At 37.2% G+C, this 26,416-nt stretch overlaps 1 protein-coding gene across 5 annotated transcripts in view; it reads right to left on the bottom strand.

Moving 5' to 3' along the window:
• Window positions 1-26,416, bottom strand: part of Serca (ATPase sarcoplasmic/endoplasmic reticulum Ca2+ transporting SERCA) — a 67,578-nt gene that overhangs the window by 39,530 nt on the left and 1,632 nt on the right. For 3 of the 5 annotated variants that reach the window (XM_076762198.1, XM_076762202.1, XM_076762201.1), the window contains exon 2: window positions 22,774-22,964. In XM_076762198.1, the coding sequence (XP_076618313.1) occupies window positions 22,774-22,891 (118 nt within the window). In that variant the 5' untranslated portion in view covers window positions 22,892-22,964. Of the gene's footprint in view, window positions 1-22,773; window positions 22,965-23,446; window positions 23,945-26,263; window position 26,416 lie in introns of those variants that run through there. The other 2 variants (XM_076762199.1, XM_076762200.1) reach the window with 2 other exon arrangements.

The following is a 26,416-nucleotide window of genomic DNA, read 5'->3' as shown; positions in this document are numbered from 1 at the left end:
GCAAATTTTATTTTTTGAAGAAATTAATAGAGAATGCTAAATTTCAAAATACTTCTTAGCCTCTTCTGGACCGAAATTCTTTTGTACAATATATAATGGGAACTTCCAGGCACTGAATCGAAAAATTTATTATCTGGTCTCGAAGCATTAAAAAATTGATATTTTTAAATATACAGTTCGGCCACCCCTGGGGAAAAATTTTAATGGGAGATTATAGAGACCAAAATAAGACTGTTGATTGAGGCTTCGTTAAAAAGTTATAGAAACATTTCCGGCAACACGGTATATTTTCGGTAAAGAATTTTTTTCTCGAAAGTACGTAGGATTTCGGGGTTATGTGTATCGACCAAAAATGATTGTAATTGCCCCCCGCAATCGATAATAATTTTTTTTAAAAAGATTTGAAATATTTTAATTTAATTTTTTAATAATTTTTTAACGAAGCCTCAATCAACAAAAATTTTTCCCAGGAGTGATCGAACACCCTGTATGTAACAAAAAAGAATTAATATTTGTACAAATTGACTCCCAGTATAGACTCCAGATTAAGGTATAACGTAACGATAAAATTGTTAATAGTTGTTCTTATTGGCGAGAAGATACGGTCAGTCGGGACGTTAAATCCCGCGACAAGCAGTAACGTTAAAGAGCGGCCTTAAAACGAATTAACCCCATTTGTCGCGATAACGCTTAATGCAATTTCAACGTAACGCGCGCGATTTGCCAAGAGACGATTTTTACGCCCGTGTATTAACGTCTCTCGATGAAATTAGTCTAACAACGTATCAAATCAATCGAGCAAGTTGCGGTCGCTCCGTCGATGGATTTGCATCGCGTGCAGAGCCCCGCGAACGCTTAGGTTTGCCCATACGCCCATGCGTGGCACCGCGAGGCAAAGTTAACGGAGAAACGTTTCCTCCTCGAGCGCATATTAATAATGAATCAGACGGCGGAGTTGCTCTGACGTGGTTGCTTACGTTCGAACACGTCCACGTCAGGTATATCTCCGCGGGCTAGAAGAAGGAAAGTGCAAAACAATGAGTCGATATGGCGGCGTAGGGTGATCGGAATTCGTGACGCGCGAACTCCTCGACCGTAAGCGTGAAATTTCCTCTCTTTTCGTTACAGGAGAGAATTGCGTTAGCGTTTCTTTCAAAGACGTTCGCGCGTTGTAGGTTACCACGCTTCGAAACGCAACGACGAAATATTTCTGCGTTTACGCCTTTGGGGATGCAACGGAGTCCGTGCGTGTGGACCCCGGATTCCGTGGAATTGTGGATCAGTTCACGATTGAGTGTTTTTTCATTTGCTTTTCTAATATTTAGTGAGTAATGTATTATTTTTTTCAATCCTATTTGAGAATATTCGTTAATGCAGTAACAAAACATCTGATCGCAGACTTTAAAATGTATTAAAACTTGTTCTGCAACGATTTTGAAGCATAGTATTTGGGAACGCAAGACAATCCGTGCGTGTAGACCCCGATTTGACCACAGATAAAATTTTCTCTTAACACGCGTTACTTTTCGATGTTTTTTAAAAGTTCTAGGCAATTTTCCCAGTCTTTTTAGGCTTTTTCGTAAAGTTAAGCCACGAAGACAAGTAAATCTGGCGAACTAGGCTAGTCGTAACTCGTTGTAACGAGCAGAGGCCTGGTATTTAGGTAACATGCAACAGACGCTAAGGTTACCGTTTGTTTATAGCTATAAGGAAGCTAAGATACATGTACTTGTAACCATCTTTTACATGCACGATTCACTTCGCGGAAACCTGGCCACCTATTTCACATTTGAATCCGAAAATCTGCATAGAACTGAGAAACAATTCGTAGAAATTATCATTTTCGGAACAGGAAATTAAATTTCCAAATTGTTTCGTAAAAATAATCGAGAACCTTTCACGGAATTTGTCATTTACATCGCGTTTATTCATACTTTTTTAAAGTATTTATAATTGAGAACAAACATTTGAATTAAACATATTATATTAGAATTTAAATATTCGTTTTCTCTGGATATTGAAAATTGATTCGGCATCCAACGTGTTAAATGCAAAGATTAAATGACACCATAAGGTTTAAATTAGTTTTATTCGCGTTTCTAGGGTCTACGATAAAACGAGAAGTCATACAATGCGTGGTCATTCATTAAAATGATTTTATCGAAAATCCACGTTAATATGAATAAAAATAACAGACATCGCCGCGATAGCAAAGCCAGAACGGAGGAATTGAAATACAATGCGATTGGTTAAGAGCTACGATAGAGATAAGAGTTATATTATTTCACAGAGATTCTGCTTACAGTAGCATCCTATCCAGCATCGCGACGACGATGAACATTCGTGATTACGCTATTGTAAATAGTACAACTTAACATCGCATTTCTCACGTGGTATAGTCTGTTCGTTTAATCGATCGCTGAAATTTTTAGCCTTTTAGTCACGCTTTGTTATCAGAATTACTCTTGTAAAGTCGAAGCGGAAATTCTCCGATAAACAAACACATATTACGTTGCGACAAAAATTGCGCAAGAAGGACGTCTATTATTTTCTATACACTTTTAAATCTAATGCCATTCTAGTAATTCATTCTGTGCATTATAACCTTGTGTTTCTGCTTTAAATTCAATCGGAAAAATATTTATCAGTTCCCCATATTAAAACTCCTTAATATTTTGTTCGACTCGATTACATATTCCCTCGCTAATTTCCAATATTGTTGAACAGATCATTGACTTTTCGAAGTATCCAAAACATTACGAATCGAAATAAAAAAGTACAAAGAATTGATTGAATTCTATTAAAATAAATTTTCAATTCTGTTTAAAGCATTTAATGTCCCATAAACACCACCAATTAGAAAGCAATATTCCCTCGCTAATTTCTAATATTGTTAAACAGATCATTGACTTTTCGAAGTATTCAAAACATTACGAATCGAAATAAAAAAGTACAAAGAATTGATTGAATTCTATTAAAATAAATTTTCAATTCTGTTTAAAGCATTTAATGTTCCATAAACACCACCAATTAAAAAGCAAATCAGAAATTTATCTTAAATTCGATCTTCTATTGCGTAACGCGCGGCAGATAATTCTTTTACATTCTGATCGACCATTTCCACTCGATGTTTAACTACCAGATAATTTACAGTTATAATAATAGCTTCTGATTAAGACTACAAGCAGATTAGAACTTTCGGATGCTTTACGCGCGACTAGCCCCAGTAAATTTCCAAACTGTTTTACGGCGTGTTAAAGGGCCACAAAAGTGTCCTCACCGTTGCTGTACAATCAAGCAAACCGACTAAAAATGACGAGTATCGTGGTTGTACGTTTCGAAGCATAATAAACCACATCTACGCGGTGAAATTCTATGGTACGCGTTCGTCGTTGCCACCGGCCTCTGATCGAGACAGTTCTCTAATTAATTGGCTCGGGACTGATATGGTAATTACCGTGTAATCCGGAACCATTAACTGCATCCAATACGAAAGAAGATCCAGCCAACCAGCGATTCAGCTCCATTGCATAACGGATTTCAAGGACATTTCGATCTTGCTCAAAATTGGTAATTTACCTATTCGAAGTTTTTATTTTGCAACTTAGCAATCTTAGCAGTATTTAAGCATTTCGAATAATTTTTGTTTTAGAATACGGTTTTCCAACCAAATTTTCATTAGCTTTTGCAATTATACAGGGTGTTTGGCCAACCTTGGAAAAAATTTGAATGGGGGATTCTAGAGACCAAAATGAGACGAAAATCAAGAATACCAATTTGTTGATGGAGGTTTCGTTAAAAAGTTATTAATAATTACATTTAAAAATTTCAAATCGTTATGGAAAAATTATTTTCGGTCGCGGGGGTCAATTACAATCATTTTTGGTCATTACACATACCACCGAAATCCTATCCACTTTCTAGAAAAAAATTTGTGAAGGTGTGAAATTTTTCGACGAAAAAAAAAAATTTCAAATCGTTCTGGAAAAATTATTTTCGGTTGCGGGGGTCAATTACAATCATTTTTGGTCATTACACATACCCACGAAATCCTACGCACTTTCGAGAAAAAAATTCCTTACCGAAAATCTAATGTGAGGCCAGAAATGCTTCCCTGAAATTTCATACGAATCTTTAAAATGTCATAACTCCTGAACGGATTGGGCGATTTTCATTTTCAAAAACGCAAACTACGCGTATTTTGCTGGAGAATATGTACAAATTGCAAAAATATTCGAAAAGTTGATCCTTGACCTCGTAAACTGAGAAAAACCCCATAAAAATGGTCCAATTTTCAAACAGCCATAACTCCTATAATAGTGAATATATTTCAATGAAACTTTTTTCTGAAGTAGAGCCCATAGGTACCTACAAAAAAGTATTAGACAACTTTTCTGTGGAGCGTCTAACAAATTTATTAAAAATGAAAAACTAATTTTTAAGAAAAATCGATAGGGGGTAGGTGCCTAAATTTTTCGACGTAATTGAAAAGTTTCAAATCGTTCTAAAAAAATTATTTTCGGTTGCGGGGGTCAATTACAATAATTTTTAGTGAATAGACCTACCCTCGAAATCCTACCCAGTTTCGAGAAAAAAATTCGTTACCGAAAATATAATGTCTGATAATGAATGAAAGATTCCCCTGAAATTATATGTGTTTCAAATCATTCTAAAAAAATTATTTTCGATTGCGGGGGTCAATTACAATCATTTTTGGTGAATAGACCTACCCCCGAAATCCTACCCACTTTCTAGAAAAAAATTCAATACGAGCGGAACTTTAAAAGTTAATAACTTTTTAACGAAGCCTCCATCAACAAATTGGTATTTTTGATTTTCGTCTTATTTTGGCCTCTAGAATCCCCCATTAAAATTTTTCCCAAGTGTGGCCTAACACTCTGTGTGTAACATAAAAAAAATTCTATTCTGAATTTTATTATACACGATTTTATGGTTCCACTCTTGTTCGAGATCCTCTTCAAATTGCAATGGTAATATTAAAAATTTGTAATTAACGCGTAGTTTTGAATGACATTCGCAGATAAATGATTTAGCGCGCTTAAGGCGGCTTAATTTTACAATAATAACTCACAATCGTACGATGATCGAAACATTTCTCGTGACTAATATATTTGTCTAGACGAAACGACGAAATCTATATTCACGTTCGTTTTATCAATTGTACTCAAGGTTGAGTAAAAATAAAATATTCCAAGGCCGAAATTTAAAACGGTTAATTTTCTTGTCATGAAATTACTAACACTGTGAATTCAATATCGAACTTATTTATCGTTTCAAAAATTAAAATATCGCGAAGTCAAAGAAGCTTCGTGAAACTTATTTAAAAAAGAAAAATCAATGATAATAGCTTCGAAGTAGACTAGTGTAATTATGAAACACATTATTTGAAGTCGAGTGAACCTTCAAACCTGAGTTCTCAGACACGTAACAAACACACGCGATAAAAGTGATTAGAAACGTTTTCGTGACTATTCTAATAAATTTTCCATGCTTTAAATGTACAGTATTGCTATTTCAATGATCGATAATGCCAAAACACAATTCTTTTCCTAAGTTCATTTACTTGTTTTTAAAATATTTTTCTTTTTCTTCCAATTCCTCTACACTGACTGGACTAAAACAATAATACGTGCAGTTTCACACGCTTCGGAAGAATTAGACGAAACAGATTAAGCTACAATTATATCTCGCGTAATACGATGTAACTCGTTGCACACGAACGCTACATACGTCGAAAGATTTTTATCCACGGAAATCTTTGTTAATTAACACGGTACACGGTCGGAGAATGCAAAGATCGTTCTGTGCTGTTTAAATAATAATTTGTTTAATCCGGCAAACGTCTACTCGCACGCTAGAATGAAATATAGAGCGCGATATAATTGCTCGTTCGAAATGAGAACAAAGAACTGTTAAATTTAACGATTTGGCCGATCGTGACTACAAAATGGCCCGTTAAAATGCTATCTCCGGAACACGGATAAGTGTGTGTAATATTTCGTGGTTCAACAGCGAATTTGAACCACAGTTTTTCGTGAAACGTTAAAGAATCTCGTAATATTACGTGTTTTACGATCTTCGATGAACTTTTGATCGCTGTGTCTCGTCTCATCGAACAATGAACACCGATTCATGAAAGAACAATGGATTCGTACGATCATAACTCAATGGAAACGTTCTACTCGACGAGAAGTATGAATTTCATGCGTTTCAATGTTTTCTGATTCAACCGGAGTCGCGTTACGAGGAATGCAAACCTAAATCCCTGTCAAGAAGCAGTAAAATTTGTATAATCTTACGATGTTTGCTCAGGGACAGTACTGTTTTTATTGCTGTTTTCGTTAAGAATGATTCACATAGTTCTGGGCAGTGTGCACTGCACTTGTAGAAGTTCATTGAACTTGTAAATACATCATTGGTGATTGCAATTTCGTCTACCAGCAGTGTGGCTACAATTTATTATTCGAAGCATGAATTTATTTTTGTAGTAAGAAATCCAAATAAATAAATTTCAATTTAAACACACGTGGTCAATTTGTACTATTATTCGAAGCATGAATTTATTTTTATAGTAAGAGATCGAAATAAATAAATTTCAATTTAAACACACGTGGTCAATCTGTACTATTATTCGAAGCATGAATTTATTTTTATAGTAAGAAATCGAAATAAATAAATTTCAATTTAAACACACGTGGTTAATCTGTACTATTATTCGAAATATGAATTTATTTTTATAGTAAGAAATCGAAATAAATGAATTCATGTTTCGAACAATTAATTAATTTAAATTATTGTAGATAGTTAAGAAAATTATGTACAATATAAAATAGGGTAAAGTATTCAATCTAAGTAGTATAGAACCTGATAGTAATTCTATTCAGTCGTTAAATTAATATGGTCAATCTGTACCATTACTTGAAACATGAATTTATATTTATAGTAAGAAATCGAAATAAATAAATTTCAATTTAAACACACGTGGTCGATTTATTATTATTTGAAACGTGAATTTATTTTTATAGTAAGAAATCGAAATAAATAAATTTCATATTTCGAATAATAGTATAGATTGACCACGTGTGTTTAAATTAAATTTAACGAGGGAATAGAATTACCATCAGGTCCTATACTACTTAAATTAAACGCTTTACCCTATTTTATATTGCACATAATTTTCTTTGCTATCTACAACAATTTAAATTAATCATTAAAAAGTAGTATTAATTTTACAGAGGGTGAATAAAAATGTCTTCTATCTGCCAATTTTTCATTCAAACCTCGATTTAAAGAAATCCCAACATTTCCAACTAGACTAAACATCACAATCTACTAATACCTAATCGTTACACGAACGATAAATAATATAATTAATACTAAACGGTTTATCAATGGATCCCCTGCACAGAAACACGAAATAATCTCAGTACGAAGCAAACGATTTATGTTTCGTTCCCCGTGCCACGAAACCCAGAAAAGCAGGGCACAGTTTTAGATTCAAAGAAAGTAAACACCCGTGGGTGTCTTTATTTCGAGATACTAGATAGTCCCCTAAGATTCTGCTTCGTATCCCCCCCTACCCCTGAGAAAAGAAACTTTTCGTTCCGCGTTCGTCCTCGTATTTTCGCGGATTTACCGTCGCGGTGTTGGCGGGCTTTCAACGGGAACGAAAAAAACGCGCCAACGGACCGAAACGAACCGCTGGTAAGCGCCGTTTACGCGCAATCTACGTGTCGACGTCCGAATATTTCTGGAACGGAATAAACGAACCGCAACCCGCGAGGGCGCGAAACGGTTCTAAACGGCCAACATCTTGAACCAGCCAACGTTGATCAAATTTTATTCACGAATAACGAATAGAGATTTTACACTCGTCCGTAAACGTGCCTTTCGTTTACGTTTCATTCGCGAATTCGTGCGCTTCTAAATCGTAATCGGTTTCGACGTTCTGGCGAGCGAAACCGCGGGACAAAGACTGGGGTTTTTGAGTTTTTTATTCGCCAATAGGGACGCGGACCGAACGATGGAAATTTCTATTTCTTCGATTCCAATAAAATATTTTAGAGACGATAAATAAAAAACGTCTACCCAAACGAGAATTTAGCTACTTGGATAGGAGAACTTATGTGCGTCCATATTGGATATCTGGAATTTACGTCATCGTAATAATCTTTGAATCACGTTCGTGTTTTACGTCATCGTAATTGTTGAATCATCTCGATATCGAAGTCGTGCCAGGCTTTGTGAATGGAAAACGATTCTCTAGCAACTTTTCGAATATGTTATTTTATGCTGAGTGGACGAGTATGACGAGCATGATTAGGAAGTTCGGTTTCTACCCCTTCTGGCGACATTTGACTCACATTTTCTTTTCTTTAGACTGGCCTAAGGGGAACCACAACTTTGTCACGGCCCCTCTCCCCCCTGTGGTTCCGCAAAATAATCAATCCCTGACTAACCACGCCCAAATCTCTTGTAACTCAGATTCTTGGAGTAACATTAGTAATGAACTACCTTTCTCAACGCTTTTATTCATATATTAACAGGAAACCCCCGTAAGAAACGATACGAAAGGGAAAACGAAATTAAAATTATACAAAGAAAACACTATATCGCTTATAAAATTTTGCAAAATGATTAACGTACTTTCATTAACATCCTTCGTAATAATAATTACTTAAATTAATTGGAAATTGCAAGAATCATTTTTTTGTCGTCAGAGCCGTGTATCTTTGACAATTTTGTATTTTTTAAGAAGGATTTTAATTCATACGACGCGTAATTCATATTATGAACAAAACGTCGCTCGATTTTTTATTCTAAATCAAAAGGAAAAAATGCTAGACTGCACGTCGATCAACGCCATCGACACAGAGAATTTATCATTTCATTCAAAGTCGATGAAACGTAACGAAAAAAAAAAAATTTATATCTTAAAATGTTAAGGAATATACAGGATGTTCGGCAACCCATGGGAAAAATTTTAATGGGAGATTCTAGAGACCAAAATAAGACGAAAATCAGGAATATCAATTTTTCGATTGAGGCTTCGTTAAAAAGTTATTGAAATATTGAATTAAAAAATTTCAAATCATTCTGGAAAAATTATTTTTAGTTGCAGGGGTCAATTACAATCATTTTTGGTGAAGAAACATACACCCGAAATCCTACGCATTTTCGAGAAAAAAATTCATTACTGAAAATATAATCTGAGGCCAGAAATGCTTCCCTGAAATTTACATGCATATCTTTAAAACGTCATAACTCCTGAACGGATTGGACGATTTTAATTTTCAAAAACGCAAACGACGCGTATTTAGATGAAGAATATGTAGAAATTGCAAAAATATTCGAAAAATTGATCCTTGACCCCGCAAAATAAGAAAAACCCCATAAAAATGGTCCAGTTTTCAAACAGCCATAACTCCTATAATAGTGAATATATTTCAATGAAACTTTTTTCTGAAGTAGAGCCCATGGGTACCTACAGAAAAGTATTAGACAACTTTTCTGTAGGGTGTGAAACAAAATTGTGAAAAATCAAAAACGAATTTTTAAGAAAAATCGACAAGGGGGTAGGTGCCTAAATTTTTCGACGAAAAAAAAAAATTTCAAATCCTTCTGAAAAAATTATTTTCGGTTGCAGGGATCAATTACAATCATTTTTGGTCAACAGACATACCCCCGAAATCCTAACCAGTTTCTAGAAAAAAATTCAATAAGTGGATAAATTTTTCGGCAAAATTAAATCATTTCGAATCGTTTAAAAAAAATTATTTTTAGTTGCAGGGGTTAATTACAATAATTTTTAGTCAATACACATACCCCCGAAATCCTACTCACTTTCGAGAAAAAAATTCATTACTGAAAATATAATGTCTGACCGTAATTGTCTGGTTACGTTGAAGAAAAAAAATTTCAAATCGTTCTAAAAAAATTATTTTCGGTTGCGGGGGTCAATTACAATCATTTTTGGTGAATAGACATACCCTCGAAATCCTACTCACTTTCAAGAAAAAAATTCTTTACCGAAAATATACTGTGTGTCCGAAAATGTTTCTATAACTTTTTAACGAAGCCTCCATCAACAAATTGGTATTCTTGATTTTCGTCTTATTTTGGCTTCTAGAATCTCCCATTAAAATTTTTCCCAGGGATGAACACCCTGTATGTGGAAAGCGACGAAAAATTTCGTCAAACCCTGTAAAAAAATTGTCAAATATATCCTCCCTTAATAGGCTACCGATTGGTAAAATGTTAAAATAAACGCAAAATTAAATTGCACAAAATGTTAAATTCTATATGAAACAAGGAGACGATGGACAGAGGCAGTTTCGTACCATACACTGCAGGGGAATTATGGTTGTAATCGAGGAATTATCGATCCATTTCGAATAACGAAATATTTCGCGACCGTCTTGGACCGTTCCCGACGCAACGTTGTAAGCGAAGCCTATTGTCGCGGAATAAGAGGAAGCTTCCGTTTCGAATAGTGCGTTTATCGGTCGCGCGAACACACAATGGGGATAATTAAACAAGCGGAAGGCAAATCGAACGACAACGGCCGATAATGTTCTCGAGCGACGCGGTCTATGTATTAACTCCGGTCGCCACGATACCGTTTATCAAGTTCGTGCGGTGATCGATCTAGGTCACGCGCATGCGCGCGATCCACGAGCCTAGTCTGTCCAACTGACACTGTCCCGGGACTGGACCGCGACACTTACGAGGGGTACGCGATATTTGAACGCTTTAACACGCTCATCGCCAGACGAAAACTATGCAATTTTCTGCAAAACTAAAATTTCGATTACAAAACTATTGCAAACCGCATAACTTAAAATTCGTTTCGTTATTTATTTTTGTGAGTTTGTTAAAATTCGCAAATCCTTTCCAAATTTCTTTCCCTCGACATCTCAACTCGAGAATTAATTTTTCAAAGTGTTAACTCCCAAATAATCGTATATTAGAGATAATCGAATGTTTACGTTTTACTATAGTAAAAATAGCGAGATTTCGACCAGATTTTTGGGATTCACGCTCGCGAACACGTATAAATAGCCTGGACACGCCAAGGAAAATGAGATCAGCCGACGAAAAATAGTTTAAGTACCTGGCTAAGTCTACCGGAGCTACGAGTTTAACGACCCACCGAATAATGTACGACTGCTCGTGCCCGTGGCCAATTAATAAAGCTCGAAAGGCAGGATTCTTCGCGAACGACGCTCCTTACAGAAACGCGATCAACGTTCGACTGTGTCTCGTTTCTCAACGGGCAAGATTTAATGCGGCGAAACGCTCCTTGGTCCACGGCGGAATCAGAAAGGGTCGTTCAACGTCAGGCGGAAATAGTTCGTTCGTAGCATCAAACTTGAGAGGAAACTTGTTGCTCGGCGATACTTTACTTTCGTGAACGTAATCTAGTTAGATGCAGCGACAAAGAATCTTCGAATGTAGGCAAACTTTGGCGAACAGAGCCAAAATTCCCGATTCAATAACGGGGAAAAATGAAGAGTGAAATGAAGACTTGGAAATACTGTATTCGTGGGATCGAAATAGAAAAAGTCGAGCAAAACGAGGCCTTTTATAGTAATAATTGATCTTTTGTTACACCAATCGGGAAATGTGATCCGTGTAATTTCTTCCAACCTACAGTATTATTTGCTGCGTTTGTAGGTCGTTAAATTTCTGGCTAGTTCCTCTGAATTGGTTTATTTTAATTTTACGTCTTTCTACGTACGCGTCCATTTGGTCCATAATACATTTTAAACAGTGTTTCTCCATCGACATACCAAGCAACTGTGACTTTATTTTAGAATCATTGAACGATGTCCAAGTTACTTTTTTTAGTTCCCAAAGTTGGATACTATGATATGCGTCCAAATTAGAATGGCGGCAATTTTGTACGCGAGAACCTTGTTACTTAATGAGATGAGAAATAGGACTGTTTCTTTTCAGACCCACTTGTTTGTTATCGTTATAACATCTGTCTTTCTGGTTGTATAAATAATGGTCCGTTTTCTAGTCTTTGAACTAAATGCACATCGTAGGAACGAGTCTGTATCGCTTCAAACATTCTCGTCGAGAATGCCGACTGATAAATGTCTGAATCGTAACGCGTAAGTACAAAGTAAACAGTTGTATATTTTTATCCGCGATAACGTTTGCTCGAACCAAACCCATTCCCGTAAATTGTCGGATAGTCGACCTTCAGTCGTTAATAAAATAGAGTAATATTTTATTGACTATTATAACGTATGGTTGGGGGGACATTTTTTTGTTTTAAATGTCACTGCCTATACCCTTAATTAGTGACTTCAGAGGCGGCTAGAAATTTTAGCTTATGCAACAAAATTACGAACGAGAGTGACTTGATCGAATTATCGATTCCGCAGCTCTCATAAGATGATCACCGTGCACGCTAACGAGCTACACGTGCGGTTCACACACGAGCAAACAACACACTGTCCATTGATAATAATTTTTTAAATCTTAGAAAACAACATGTTTTATTAATTGTGTTCACATGACCACCTAAGAAAATTCTACTCTGTTATTTTGTTTCGTCTGTTTCAACCCTACAAAATAAATAATTATAATTATTCCTAGCTACACGAAAAAAGCAAGTGTCTGAACTTAACGTGTACACTTAAGTTTTCAAGTCTGATTTTGTCTATTTTAACCCTCAAAAATAAATAATTATAATTATTCCTAGCTACACGAAAAAAGCAGATATCTGAACATAACGCGTACACTTCAGTTTTTAAGTCTGATTTCATCTTCTTGTCCGCCATTATGATATCGAAACAATAGTATCAAAGAATCTGTATCGGCTATCGTTACAATTTTTGTCTCAGAATGTATACGTTCGATTTATCATCCAAATCTAGATTCCATTATCTGTGTATATCCATGACCTATTCTATAATTTTCTTTGGAAGTCTAACATACGTTATATTGTTCGACCACCCCTGCGAAAAATTTTAATAGGAGATTCTAGAGGCCAAAATAAGACGAAAATCAAGGATACTAATTTGTTGATTGAGACTTCGTTAAAAAATTATAGAAACATTTCCGGTCACGCAGTATATTTTCAGTAAAGAATTTTTTTCTCGAAAATGAGTAGGATTTCGGGGGTATGTGTATTCATAAAAAATGATTGTAATTGACCCCCACAATCGAAAATAATTTTTTCAGAACGATTCGAAATTTTTTTTCTCCAGGGTAACCAGACAGTTATGACCAGACATTGTATTTTCAATAATGAATTTTTTTCTCGAAAGTGAGTAGGATTTCGGGGTTATGTGTATTGACCAAAAATGATTGTAATTGACATCTGCAAGTAAAAATAATTTTTTGAGAACGATTTGAAATTTTTTAATTTCGCCGAAAAATTTATTCACTTATTGAATTTTTTTCTCGAAACTGGTTAGGATTTCGAGGGTATGTCTATTCACCAAAAATTGCTGTAATTGACCCCCGCAGATGAAAATAATTTTTCTGGGACGATTTGAAATTTTTTAATTTCGTCTAAAAATTTCAGTACTTTCTCGAATTTTTTTCTCGAAAGTGCGTAGGATTTCGAGGGTATGTCTATTCACCAAAAATGATTATAATCGACCCCTGCAAATAAAAATAATTTTTTCAGAATGATTTGAATCGAAAAATTGATATTCTTGATTTTCTCCCATTAAAATTTTTCCCAGGAGTGGCCGAGCACCCTGTATAGAGTGAATTTTTCAAATTAACATAACAGAAAAGATAATTTCGCTTAATTACAACTAACTTTTGGTGTACCTGGATTGTCTTCTCGATAAGCTCTCCGACAGTCATCTGTTCTCGAAACTTATTGCACCGTGGCAATCAACGGAGATTGCATGTTTTCGTCGTCGAAAAATCTCCATTTACTCGAGCAACGAAGAAGTTAATGGAAGGGTGATTTAAATAACTTGACTCGGATCGAGAGCCGCAATAATTTAGCTAAAGAGCCGCAGGTTGCCGACCTCTGACTTATAGGATACACACTACTGTCACGTCACCGCACGCGACGTTGCATATAACCTCGTGTGACTTCTCGCGACTTGGGTGAATGCACGTGAATTTACAAGGGTTTCGTGTTTGTTCCCAACCGTTCGCGATAAGGAAGAAACATGAAGTCCCGTGGCTCAAATAGTTGGTTAGAATTCGAAGAGAAGTTGAAGAATGCTCGTGCTATTCCGATAGGTTTCTACACGTGCACAACTTAAGATTAAAAAAGAGAAAAATAAATTTAATTATTCCATGCAAACGTTAAAAAAAAAAATATTACTAACGCAAGAATAAGCTTTAAAACGTTTCGAGTAGTAGACTCTAATCTAGATCAATTGTTTGTGCAAACTTTTCCGTGTAATATGAAGCAGTTTGCCACACCCCCTGAGATTAGAAAAGAGAAAAGTGAATGTTATTATTCGATGCAAACGTTAAAAAAAAACATTACTCCTAACGCAAACACGAGCTTTAAACAATTCCATGTAGCTGAAAATTTCGAATAGTGAACTCTGAACTAGATCAGCTGTTTGTGCAAACTGCTCAGTACCAAACAGTATCAAACATAATATAAAAGTATGTAACCATTTGCAGCTAGTTTAATACCGTGTCGATACCTATTATTTTGCTCTGTGGTTGCATTTTGTGTGAACTTCGTTCAAACGGTGGCAAACCATGACAAAGACTGGTGGCCCATGGAAAAGTGTACTCGAACGGAAAATTAGACACGCGAGAGACAGCTGAGTGATAAGTGTATCTCCAAGCTGTTTAAAAACAATTAGAAACACGCATTAGTATACGTTACGAACGAACAATTGGGAATGTTGATTAGCAAATGCCAATTATAGACGGATAAAATCGAAATCGCGAGAATATCGAATTTGTGAAGGATGAAGTTGACGATTAATTAGCGACTGACACACAGAACGAGTATTGTGCAAGCTGGTTTATAAACATCCATCACGAATCGATAATGGGATAAATAATGCAGTCTTCCGACACATTGACTGCAAACGAATAACTATGTCACTGGGGGGAATACGAGACCAGGTGTGCTAATTAGCGACCAGGTAGCTAAATAAACGGAACCCACGAGAATTTCGAATTTGTGAGAGGCGAAAGTTTGATCATGTTTGGTCGAATTGGATAACAGCTAACGTGAGCTTTTGCAATCCGAAAAATGTAAGTAATTACTGTGATTTGCATTAAAGTCCTCTCGAGTATTCCCTCGTGTTTGGAAAATTAATAAGTTTCTCTTCGTCTGGAATACCTGTCTATGCACGTAAACTCTTCTACTCCGCCTACCAGCTACGCTCTAATGACTCAGCTGCTATTAACAATAAGTATGCATCTAGTTCACCGATCTAGTCGTTCCTATATGTCATACGTCTAAGTGTCGTGGCTCTTTTTGCTACTATAAATTACCACTCGTTATCTGTCTCTATTCGATCTCTATTGTCTAACATTTTAAAATTCAGCTAAGACTTTTCTTGCAAACTGTTACCTACAGTGTTTCGTATAGGAATTTCTTTGTATTCGTACAGCTAAATTTCGTCTTTTAATATTAATACAATTACTATTTTTTTCTTCGTTATTTTTCAGATTCGAATTTGCTCTTTTTATTTACAGAACTTGGAAATCTCGGGGTTTCTTTCTAAACCATAGAAACTAGAGAATCGTCGTTTCCCTAATTAAGATAGCCCGTTCCCGAAGGTCTCAAGTCTCAGTAAACAACTTATTATCTTAAAACGACAAACGTCTCTGTATATTTGTCAAGCTAAGCGAGTTTTGTCCTAGATCTGCTACTTGGACTCTTCGGTAAGGCTTTATCTGGCACACTCTGACTTCGACGCGATTAGATGCAAGGTACAAGAACTTCCTATCGTTCCTACGAACCCCAAATTGGCTAATAACACCATTAGACCGAAATGCTCGAGTACGATATCAATCTACACGCTGATAAACCGATAAAATCACAATTTACGAGGCTCTGTCAATAAAACTTTGAATGACAAACGTTCGATTCTACAAACTCTACTCTCTGAAAGTGGATTTCATCGTTCCTAGAAATTCTCTGGCGAACAGCTATCGACGTTCTACGCGATCGTTCCGTGCAATTAAAAATCTACGACGTAAGCGGACGATTGATAACGCCGACGATCGCAAGGACATGGAGTTCTGTGACTTGCAGAACCTCTCGTCTGGAAATACGCAGCCGACAATCTACGTCCGTAGTCGCGAATCGGTCGCCGATAACGCAGTTAGCCGCACGAGCAACGTTTCCGACTCGCGGTGCACGGAATCGGTAAACAAACGAAGGTTTACGTTCATCGACACGACGAAAGCAAACTGGCAAACACACGTGGCTGGAAAATCCTGCACGTCGATACGAATCGATCGCTGATAATCGAGCAACGGAGACGCCGTGGACGCTAAACAATTCATCTTGTTTGCTTGCTCGTGAGCAATTCGATAAGAGAGATAAAAATTTCATGGCTTTGGAACGACAAAAATTGCGGAACACCATCTGAGATTCTGGGGTAATTCTTAAAACAGAAACATCATAGGTAATCTAAAACAATTCTCACGATCAGATGTTAAAGAAAGCAAATCTAAATAGGATTCTCAAATTTTAACGAGTCCGTAAGAATAAGTTCAATAACAAGCCATGGCTAGTTTCCAGTTGTCTGGAAATAAAGTCTCGTTTTCGTGGACAATTTGAGGGGTCTGGTCTGGCAAACGTGTTAATAGAACCTGCAGGTACCTTGAGACTTCTGAAGAGATTCACGGTCCATAAGACAAAATCGTAATAAATGATGGATTTACCAAGGAGAAACGAAGAAATTCGTTGACCGAGTTTAACTCTTTCAGTGTTTCCAAGATTCTGCCAGAAGACAGTGTCAAAGGTTACGAATTCAGCCTTGCATTAACTGGAAACTGAGAAGCCCGTTTGTGTTTAATTTTTATAAATCGTTTATAACGTTTGCCCAGGCCAAACGAAGGTCTTGCCAGCGAAGCAGAGCTTGAAATATTTGAGTTTTATAAGACACTGCTAAGTATCCAGACAGAAGAAGAATTTTCTCGCGCCTCGAAAAAGTTTTAAGGTGAAATCTTCCAAGGATAAAGGTTCCATGGTTTCTTCTTCGACCAGCATGTTTGTTTCTTCGTTACCATATATAAGGAGTCCATAGATCAAACTCAGCTGTGTAAACGATTTATGTACCATCTAACAGCAGCGTTGCTCGAGGTACCAGTCTCCTTGGTACGTAAAATTCGGATCAAATCGCGGTGGCATGATCTGTTTACATTGGACCAAGCCATAAATTCGTGCCATGGAATTTTATGGAAAATAGTGAAACTCTTTCTCGTTCAACTTCCTCATTTCAAATAAACAAAATGACCGCAATCATGGACACTGTGAAATAAACTTTTTCGAAAGAGTGTGTTTGACTATGTTTGAGACGATCCAGTACCGTCAATTTTAACTACTTTTAGCCCAAAAAATTATAGAATGTTATTCCAACATAAATACATAGATCTCGTAAGTTTGTTTATGGAAGATGTTATATAAGTCTTTGTAAAAAATTTTTAAAGAAACTTAGAAAAAATGCATTTCATACTAGAAGATCCCCAACGTTAAATAGGTGTGTAATTGTCTATTTCACGCTGCAAATGGTCCTAATCAAACACTAGCCAACATAGTTAATTTGATCCCAATTCAAAGTGACTGGTCAAACTTACAGCAACTTGGAGAATCTTACTAAAAAGCTTTCTAAAGGATCCCATGTACCAAATAACTTTTGTCGTTGTTTGTGCGAACGAACTTTTATTTCTCTTATCTTTATAGAAAACCCTCAACATCACATAGTTGTGTAATTGTCTATTTCCCGCTGCAAATGTTCCTAATCAAACACTAGCCAACATAGTTAATTTGATCCCAATTCAAAGCGATTGGTCAAACTTACAGCAACTTGAAGAATCTTACTAAAAAGTTTTCTAAAGTATCCCAAGTACCAAATCACTTTTGTCGTTGTTTGTACAAACGAACTTTTATTTCTCTCATCCTTCCCCTCTTTTCCCCATTAAATTCGAAGGTTGGTAACGCGTTCGGATTACGCGGGATATCGCTCATTTTAGATCCAGTAAATCACGATTATTTATCAGCGATTCGTGAGAATGGAAGAGAGTATGTGGTATTCGATGTTTAGCCGACTACATTGGACGTTGTGCGAAAATAAACCATCGTGTGCCACGTGCAATTGCTCGCTCGGTTTCGGGGCCGTGAAATTGACAAAAGAAAAATGGCCGTTTGTCGGGTGTAACCGTAACGGGAGATCGGTGGTATTGCAAACGAAATCGAACTCTTTGTTTGGCGAACGGATATGAATTTCGTCATAGATCGTTCGTTTGTGGTGCTGCAACAGGGAAAGGTCTAATGCCAGATGCTACGCGAATACTATATTTCGCCTCTCGGGTGACGACATTTCTATCGTACCGGACCCTAACAGCAACGAATTTAGGTTTCTCTGCTAATCATACAGAACACTGGCTCTTAACCTTTTCGATCTTACGGTACGTGGTTTAGAAGATTTCCAATATCAACTATCAAATGACCTGGCACGTACGAAAATAAAAAGACTGACGGTTTAAATAACAATCATCAAGCTTTATCAAACTTTGTCAAACATACGTTTTAAAATAATGTGTTAAAGACGATATTTCCGAGTATACTCAGAGATGCACCGTTGGTCATCGATAACACCGCTTCTATTATGATATTCCATCATTCAAAATACACAGTCCCCTTTGAATAATTAACTCGTTGCCTCGTAACGCTGCGTTAGACTCGTGGGGCTCGGATTACGGTCCAAATGTGACAAACACGACTCGTATTCACGACTCATGGTACTAATTTCGCTGTCGTCGACGTTCAATGTCTGCAACGGTTGAACGTGCACGGCTGAATTAGTGGATTCCTGCTGGATATCATAATTTTCGACCGGATAATTTACGGATTATTAAGACACGGAATGATAACCATGGGAAGGTTCTGGTCGTCCTGTGAAAATTATGAAGCGAAAGACGCGAGATCAAAGAATCGCGGTGCTCAACTTCAACTCAAACGATGTAAACGCCATTCTGTACAAGACAGCTCGATAATTTTAATTCTCGATTAGTGGAATAATACGTTCGTTACGTAATCGCTGAATCTCTATCAATCGGATTCCTATCGGAAGAGCAGACGATGTACACACGCTTTATCTGATAAAATGTGCATTTGCGTTTACGTGAAATTTATTGAACAAAATCACGCTTCTATTTAAACGTTTCTATGCTATAACTTAGATTTTTAATATACGATAGTAAATTTTGATTTACGATGAGACGATATTCTGCAAATATTCTGATCATGGAATCTAAATTCCATTCGGAAACTGATGCTTTCAGGGGAACAGCGTGATTTATTCTGATCCCACCCCATCAGCGAAGGGTTAAAGCGTCGATGTTTGTCGAAGTTCCTGCACTTACGCAATCATTCGACATAATTTAAAAGTAATCGTACGCAAGTGGGTCGTGCACGCGGAATGTTAACGCGTTTCGTTCCGAGTCGACGAATAATTTGCAACGTTCGAAACGTACCGAAGTCCATGTTTCTTTATTAACGCGTTCTATCGATTTCGCGTGAACGTGGGGGGTTTTTTTTTTACGATGCTTCAGGTGAGATGCAGCGCATATCTTCCGACTGGTTGTCCATGAATGCCACGGTGCTACGATTCAAGGCCGCTATTGACAATCTATGACCTACTATTATTTTCAAACGCTACGGAGACGTCAACGTGTAACGCGAGCGCAACTTTTCAGTTTTCCTTTTCGTTTTATTTCGAAATATCGTTTCGCAGATGACATCCACATTATACAGCTTATCTGGTTTTTATCGACGATCAGCAATATTCTGTTTATTTATACTTATTGTCGCGCGAAAGAATCAAGATCTAGCCGACGCGCGATAATGCATATTTTAATAATGGTTTTCCACGATCGTTGATTAAGAGATAAACGTAATGTTTCGATATCCCAAAAATAGTTAAGATTACGAACAGTACATTCTCAGTGACTAAACATCTTTATAAAATAATCGTAAACTTAAATGTAAACGTTCAATTTAAATATGATTTTAATTGTTTTCGATTATCGATAACTTGAAAAATGATATAGGAACAAAATTATGCGATTATACAGAGTGGTTGGTCATTCTTGGGAAAAATTTTAATGGGAGATTCTAAAGGCCAAAATAAGATGAAAATCAAGAATATCAATTTGTTGATTGAGGCATCGTTAAAAAGTTATTAAAAAATTAAATTACAAAATTTTGAATCTTTCTAAAAAAATTATTTTTGGTTGCAGGAGTCAATTATAATCATTTTTGGTCAATACACATACCCCCGAAATCCTACGCAACCTCCAGAAAAAAATTCAAGTAGGTGCCTAAATTTTTCGGCGAAAAAAAAAATGTCAAATCGTTCTGAAAAAATTATTTTCGGTTGCAGGGATCAATTACAATCATTTTTGGTCAATACACATATTCTCGAAATCCTACTCAGTTTCGAGAAAAAAATTCCTTACCGAAAATCTAATGTGAGGCCAGAAATGCTTCTCTGAAATTTCATGTGAATCTTTAAAACGTCATAACTCCTGAACGGATTGGCCGATTTTAATGTTTAAAAAAGCAAACTACACGTATTTTGGTGGAGAATATATATAAATCGCAAAAATATTCCAAAAGTTGATCCTTGACCCCGCAAAATAAGAAAAACCTCATAAAAATGGTCCAATTTTCAAACAGCTATAACTCCTACGTTAGTGAATATTTTTCAATGAAACTTTTTTCTGAAGTAGAGCTCATAGGTACCTACAAAAAAGTATTAGACAATTTTTCTGTAGGGCGTCAAACAAAATTATTACAAATCAAGATCGAATTTTTAACGAAAATCAACAGGGGGTAGGTGCCTAAATTTTTCAGCGAAGAAAAAAATTTCAAATCGTTCTGAAAAAATTATTTTTAGCTAGAGTGGTCAATTACAATCATTTTTGGTGAATAGTTCTACCCCCGAAATCCTACGTACTTTCGAGAAAAAAATTCTTTAATGAAAATATACTGTGTGACCGAAAATGTTTCTGTAACTTTTTAACGAAGCCTCAATCAACAAATTAGTATCCTTGATTTTCGTCTTATTCAGGCCTCTAGAGAGAAATTTTTCCCAAGGTTGGCCGAACACTCTGTGTAACTGAATATTAGATACTTAAAGTGCATCTTTATGAAATATTCTAACATTTCGCGAATGTTTAAGCTAGCTTCTGATACTGTATCAGTGTTGTCACTTGACCCCTGAAGAATTCTTTTACAAGGACACAACTCACACCCGAAAGCCGCAACAATACAATCAAATTGCACTCAATATTAAATACAATTTCATACATATAATTACCGGTTTAAAGTCTTTTTTCCTCCCCATCAATTAGCTTAGTACATCGAGAACTTCCTCGAAAACCCGTGGCCATAAATCAACAAAATACATCCGTAATACGCATGTAACATTTAATGAAAATAAAACCTACACATCGAATAAAGTAATTTTCATATACACGTTAACTTTCCATAAAACGTCCTTCGACGATGTGTTAACAATACAACCAAGTCACACTCAATATTAAACACAATTTAATACATAAAATTACTGGTTTAAAGTCTTTTTTCCTCCCCACCAAAACCCGTAGCCATAAATCAACAAAATGCGCCCGTAATACGCGCGTAACATTGAATGAAAATAAAACCTATACATCGAATAAAGTAATTTTTATGTACACGTTAACTTTCTATAAAACGTCCTTCGACGATGTGTTAATAATTCCAACGCACAGCCTCTATGGAATTTCGTCTTATTCCGGCCTATAGAAACACTCCCTAAGAGGAATACCATTAGTAACGCACACCCTGCGTATGCGCAGTAAAGATGCTTCTTTTCGACGCTCCAAGAATCATCGAAGGTCCCCCCTTTCGAACGACGTGATTTGTATCGTAGCGATAGAAACCGTTCCCGTATGCAACCGATGTAATAAAATTCTATAGAACGCCCAGTAGACGATTCAAAGTACGTATTTCGTTGATGCGGGCCATTGAGGAAACTTCGAACACGTGTACCAGTGGACTGGCAGTGGAATCGAGAGGAGTGGGGATAAACATCGTGCGTCGTGTATAGACCAATGCTAGCGAGTAGCTCGATAAAGTCACTTTTACCGCGCTACTCAACTTCGTACGAGCGTATGGGTTTGCGATACGTGTGTAGGAAACTCCTCTAAACGACATCGGCTACAAACGTCTGCTTCGAAGCTCGTGTGGCTTCTCTGCTCGCCAAGAAGATGTACAAACGCGTAATTCCTGCGCTACGCGGGGCCTCGTTGGGTTGCATTTGCTGTTCAGATAGCAGCGTATCGCATGACGTTTAATTAAGTATGTACACAGACATTGGGAACGACGTACAGTTTCTAATGCAGTACAATGGTAAATAACGTTTCTTGAATCTCGGTCTTAACACACTTAGTATCTCACAGAAGCGTAGGATCAAACTAATGTAAAACTGTACTTGGAATAGACTGTTTCCTTGAACCGTCAGGATGCATTGAACTGCACGTACGAGCCAAGGATATCGACGTACTGAGTTTACTTACCGTTGAGACCGTACTTCTCCTGGTTCCTCTTCACCTGATCAACGGACAATCCTTTCTCAGGATCAACGTTGAAATAATTTACCACTTCTTCCACGGTTTTGCAATGGCCGTCCTCCATGGTTGCTTCTGTGTTAGTTCGTCACTAATCTTATTTCTTCAATGGTTGTCCACGTTCATTCACACTGTAGTTTCTGCAATACAAACATACTTTTGATTAGAACTCAATTAGCCACAGAATGAATATTTATAAAGGTTAGTTCGCAATGCACTACATTGATTTTTATAATGCAAATTTAAGGCAGTGGAAAACAATTAACCGACAGAGACGATGAAATGAAGAAAATTTCGGAGAAAACGAGGAGAAACAAATGCTTCGATGTACTTTAATTTTGAGAACCGAAACTCCGATACGAAAGATTCACAATCGACACGAACGTGTGCCACGCGTTCACCTGGCCAGAAGTGCGCGTCGAAATAGAAACAATGGAAAAGTAGGTCTAGACAAAGGACACGAGAACGTATACACCGCGTGCACGCACTACGCGCGAATCGTTTCGGGGTGAAACCTCCGTCCGTACCGTGGAAATTTACGACGCGTGCACTTGGCTCGATTTTCCTCGTTTCTTTCGAGCCACGACGCCGACGGTGGATTCAACGTGAAAACGTAACTCACCAGAAACGGGCACGGGGCGTTCGTTGACGACGTGTCACAGAGAAATTACGTTACGGCTGCCGAATATTTAGGTTAGCTACAGGTCCCTAAGATGCACTCGAGCACACAAAAAAAAAACGAACAAGAAAACGAACTGGCACGAACAAACTCGCCGGACGCCGAGAGTAATTGTCCTGCGACCGGAACACGACGTATCACGATACGCGGGCACAGAAATTCGAGACGCACGTCATTTTCTGCACGGATATATTTCCTCTAAATGCTAAGCAAACCTCCTCTTCGGTGAGACTGACACAGCGAACAGCGAATCATTGCGCACGTGCGCCACCTCGCGGGGTGCGCCATTAACAAGTTGCAGCGCAGTTCCCACCGCGCGGTCTGCGGATCGCGCGAACGTAAATATCAGATCACGTCGCGAATATCGTAACTGGCTGTCGTTGCTCGTGTCCAATGCCTCCTCGTTACCGTACCGCGGAATTCCCGTGACGGACGTTCCCACGTTTGTCGCGTATTTCGCGAAACGCGCGTCCCAAGAGACGCGCCACACCGCGGGAGAATGCGTGCGAGCCGAGCGAACCGAGCATGTGGAGCAACGCCATTGGCTGGACAGCGTTCGTGAAGTATGACGCGCTCGGCTATTTTCAGTCTTCTGCTAGTCTATTTCCTTGGCGCGTATTTTAAGACATTCAAAGGACATTACTATATTGTCGTTATGTAACTGTTTGCTCTTATAATTTCATTTCGAGGATTTTTCGTGGCACGATTCTCCGTACTAATTCGAACAACGATGGAACCGTTTCGATTCGACGATCAACAAGTCGAGCAAATCGAATAAAGAAATAAGGTTAATTGTCGATCGTACATAGCAAAACTACAACACTTTTCGCTATTTAACCTTGACGTTTCTGCTCTTGGTTTGGGCATCTTTGAAAGAAAAATAACGCTCGTAACGCGATAATGTAGTTCAGCGAAATTAGTAGACCTAGATTTTCAAAATTGAACTAAATTTCTGATTATAGATCGAAAGGTTGCGGTACGAACTTGTCCCATTTAACGAGTTATAATGCGTACAAAGGAAAATTCGTTTTCTCTAAAAGCAAACTATTAATATGTACTTGTCGCCACGTGGTTTCTATACATAGTTTTCTTTCCTCTTTTATTTTTCAATTTTATTCAAAGTTACTCTCTATTTTAATAATATATATTATTTTATGATACTTATTGAATTGTGCAATTTCTCTGGGCATTATGGCATTCCGTCTAATTTTAAGAGTCACGTATTATTAATTTATAATTGTGCTAAACTACATTATTATATTACTAGTATTACATCACTGTCTACTATCCTTTCTCGTTTGGTTAGAGAGCTAAACCTGTATTTCCCAACGAGGGGCAATTTTGAATATTTTAGGGTAGAAATTTATGCAGTATTATGCTAAGGGGGGAATCACAATCCTCGAGACGTTGAGGTGGGGCATGATCCAGTCAAAAATTAAAGAACACTGGACTGGCCCAAACCAGTAGTTGAAACTTCGAGACTATATACTAAGAAATAATGTTTAGTTATAATAAAGTTAAATACTGCTCTATATGATCAATTCTCACACATTAAATTTATTTTCTATTTAGAGCAACAACGGTTGCTTTTCACCGAATAATGAAATGTTTTAGTTATGTAATAATGCCAGGGTTTTCAAGCTATATGAAATTTTGCAAACTGATTATGTAACGAAGAAAAATTTAAGTTGAGTGGACTCTTATTCAGTTTTCTTCGAATCTAGACTGTCAGGGTTATGCACACACTCAAAATAAATCGTGAGTTTTTATCACTGCTGACTTCTTAATATGACATTTCGTTATTTAATAATAAGATAAAAGGTAGATTAGCCACATTACGAGAAGAGGATGTAAAAGAAGTTTATTTATGGAAAAGGGTGCTTAAATCTAGGTCGTAGATCAGATTCAATTATTGCAGATTATGGTTAAAAATTACCACTATAGAGAAAAAAACAATTTTGTTTTGGCAAATAAACTTTTAAAAAATTTTTAAAATCGTTAAACTACCGTTCGTATTATTATTAACCGAATGGAGCGGCTGACGCATCTAAATTTATTTACGATATTAATATGCTAATGTCAACGTGTATACTAACTAATGACGCGTGTAATTCGAACTAGATTTCTAATTGTTTGACTATTATTCTCACGTTAGTTTCAAACGTAATCGAGCACACAATTATTCAAACACAATCGAAAAGTTTTAAACCACTTGGAGCGCGAATTGTCAAACTCGTGTAACACGAAAAAGTAACGGGTTGCGTTGTACGATGCTTTCGACATAAATTTAGACGAATACTCGAAAGAGAAGCTCGTTTATTAAATGATTATCCTTAACATCGATTCGATCCCTCCTGGGGATCGCGAGCGCCGATAAAAATAATTGTTCCCAGACACGGAATTTTCCCCAACGTTTTCCATCATTCGTTGACACGTAGGCGCAAACATGGCGGATAGATAGAATCTGATCGCGCGTTATCCAGCTAGGAAAACGATGTTAGTACTAAAAGCACACACGAAAAATCTCAATGTCGATCGATCGTTGCACGTTCAAGGTCGACGCGGTTCGAACTTCAGATTCGAATCGAGTTCGAAGGTCGCGTCTAGGAAACGTCGAAGCCAAGGTTAGCGCTAAAGTTAAGCGTCGGTGAAGGAGCAATGTAATCGAGGGTCGAACGGGGTTACGGCCACCGGGATCCGTCACAAGCGACACAGCGTAGGAAGAACACGCCACAGGACCGATTTCGCGGATGATCTTACGTTCTGACCCGCACGAGTTCGACGAACAAGGATCTCGATCGTCGAACAGAGATCCCGACGGAATGACACCTGAACGAAGCGTCCCGTTCGATCGTACCCATCCGAAGATTCCTTCTCCCTCTCTCTTTTTCTCTTTCTCTCTCTCCCTCTCTC

The sequence above is a fragment of the Colletes latitarsis genome, chromosome 3 (assembly GCF_051014445.1).
Source record: "Colletes latitarsis isolate SP2378_abdomen chromosome 3, iyColLati1, whole genome shotgun sequence".
Lineage (NCBI taxonomy): Eukaryota > Metazoa > Arthropoda > Insecta > Hymenoptera > Colletidae > Colletes > Colletes latitarsis.
The sequence above is the reverse complement of the archived record's forward strand: the minus strand, read 5'-3'. Positions and strand labels throughout refer to the sequence as shown.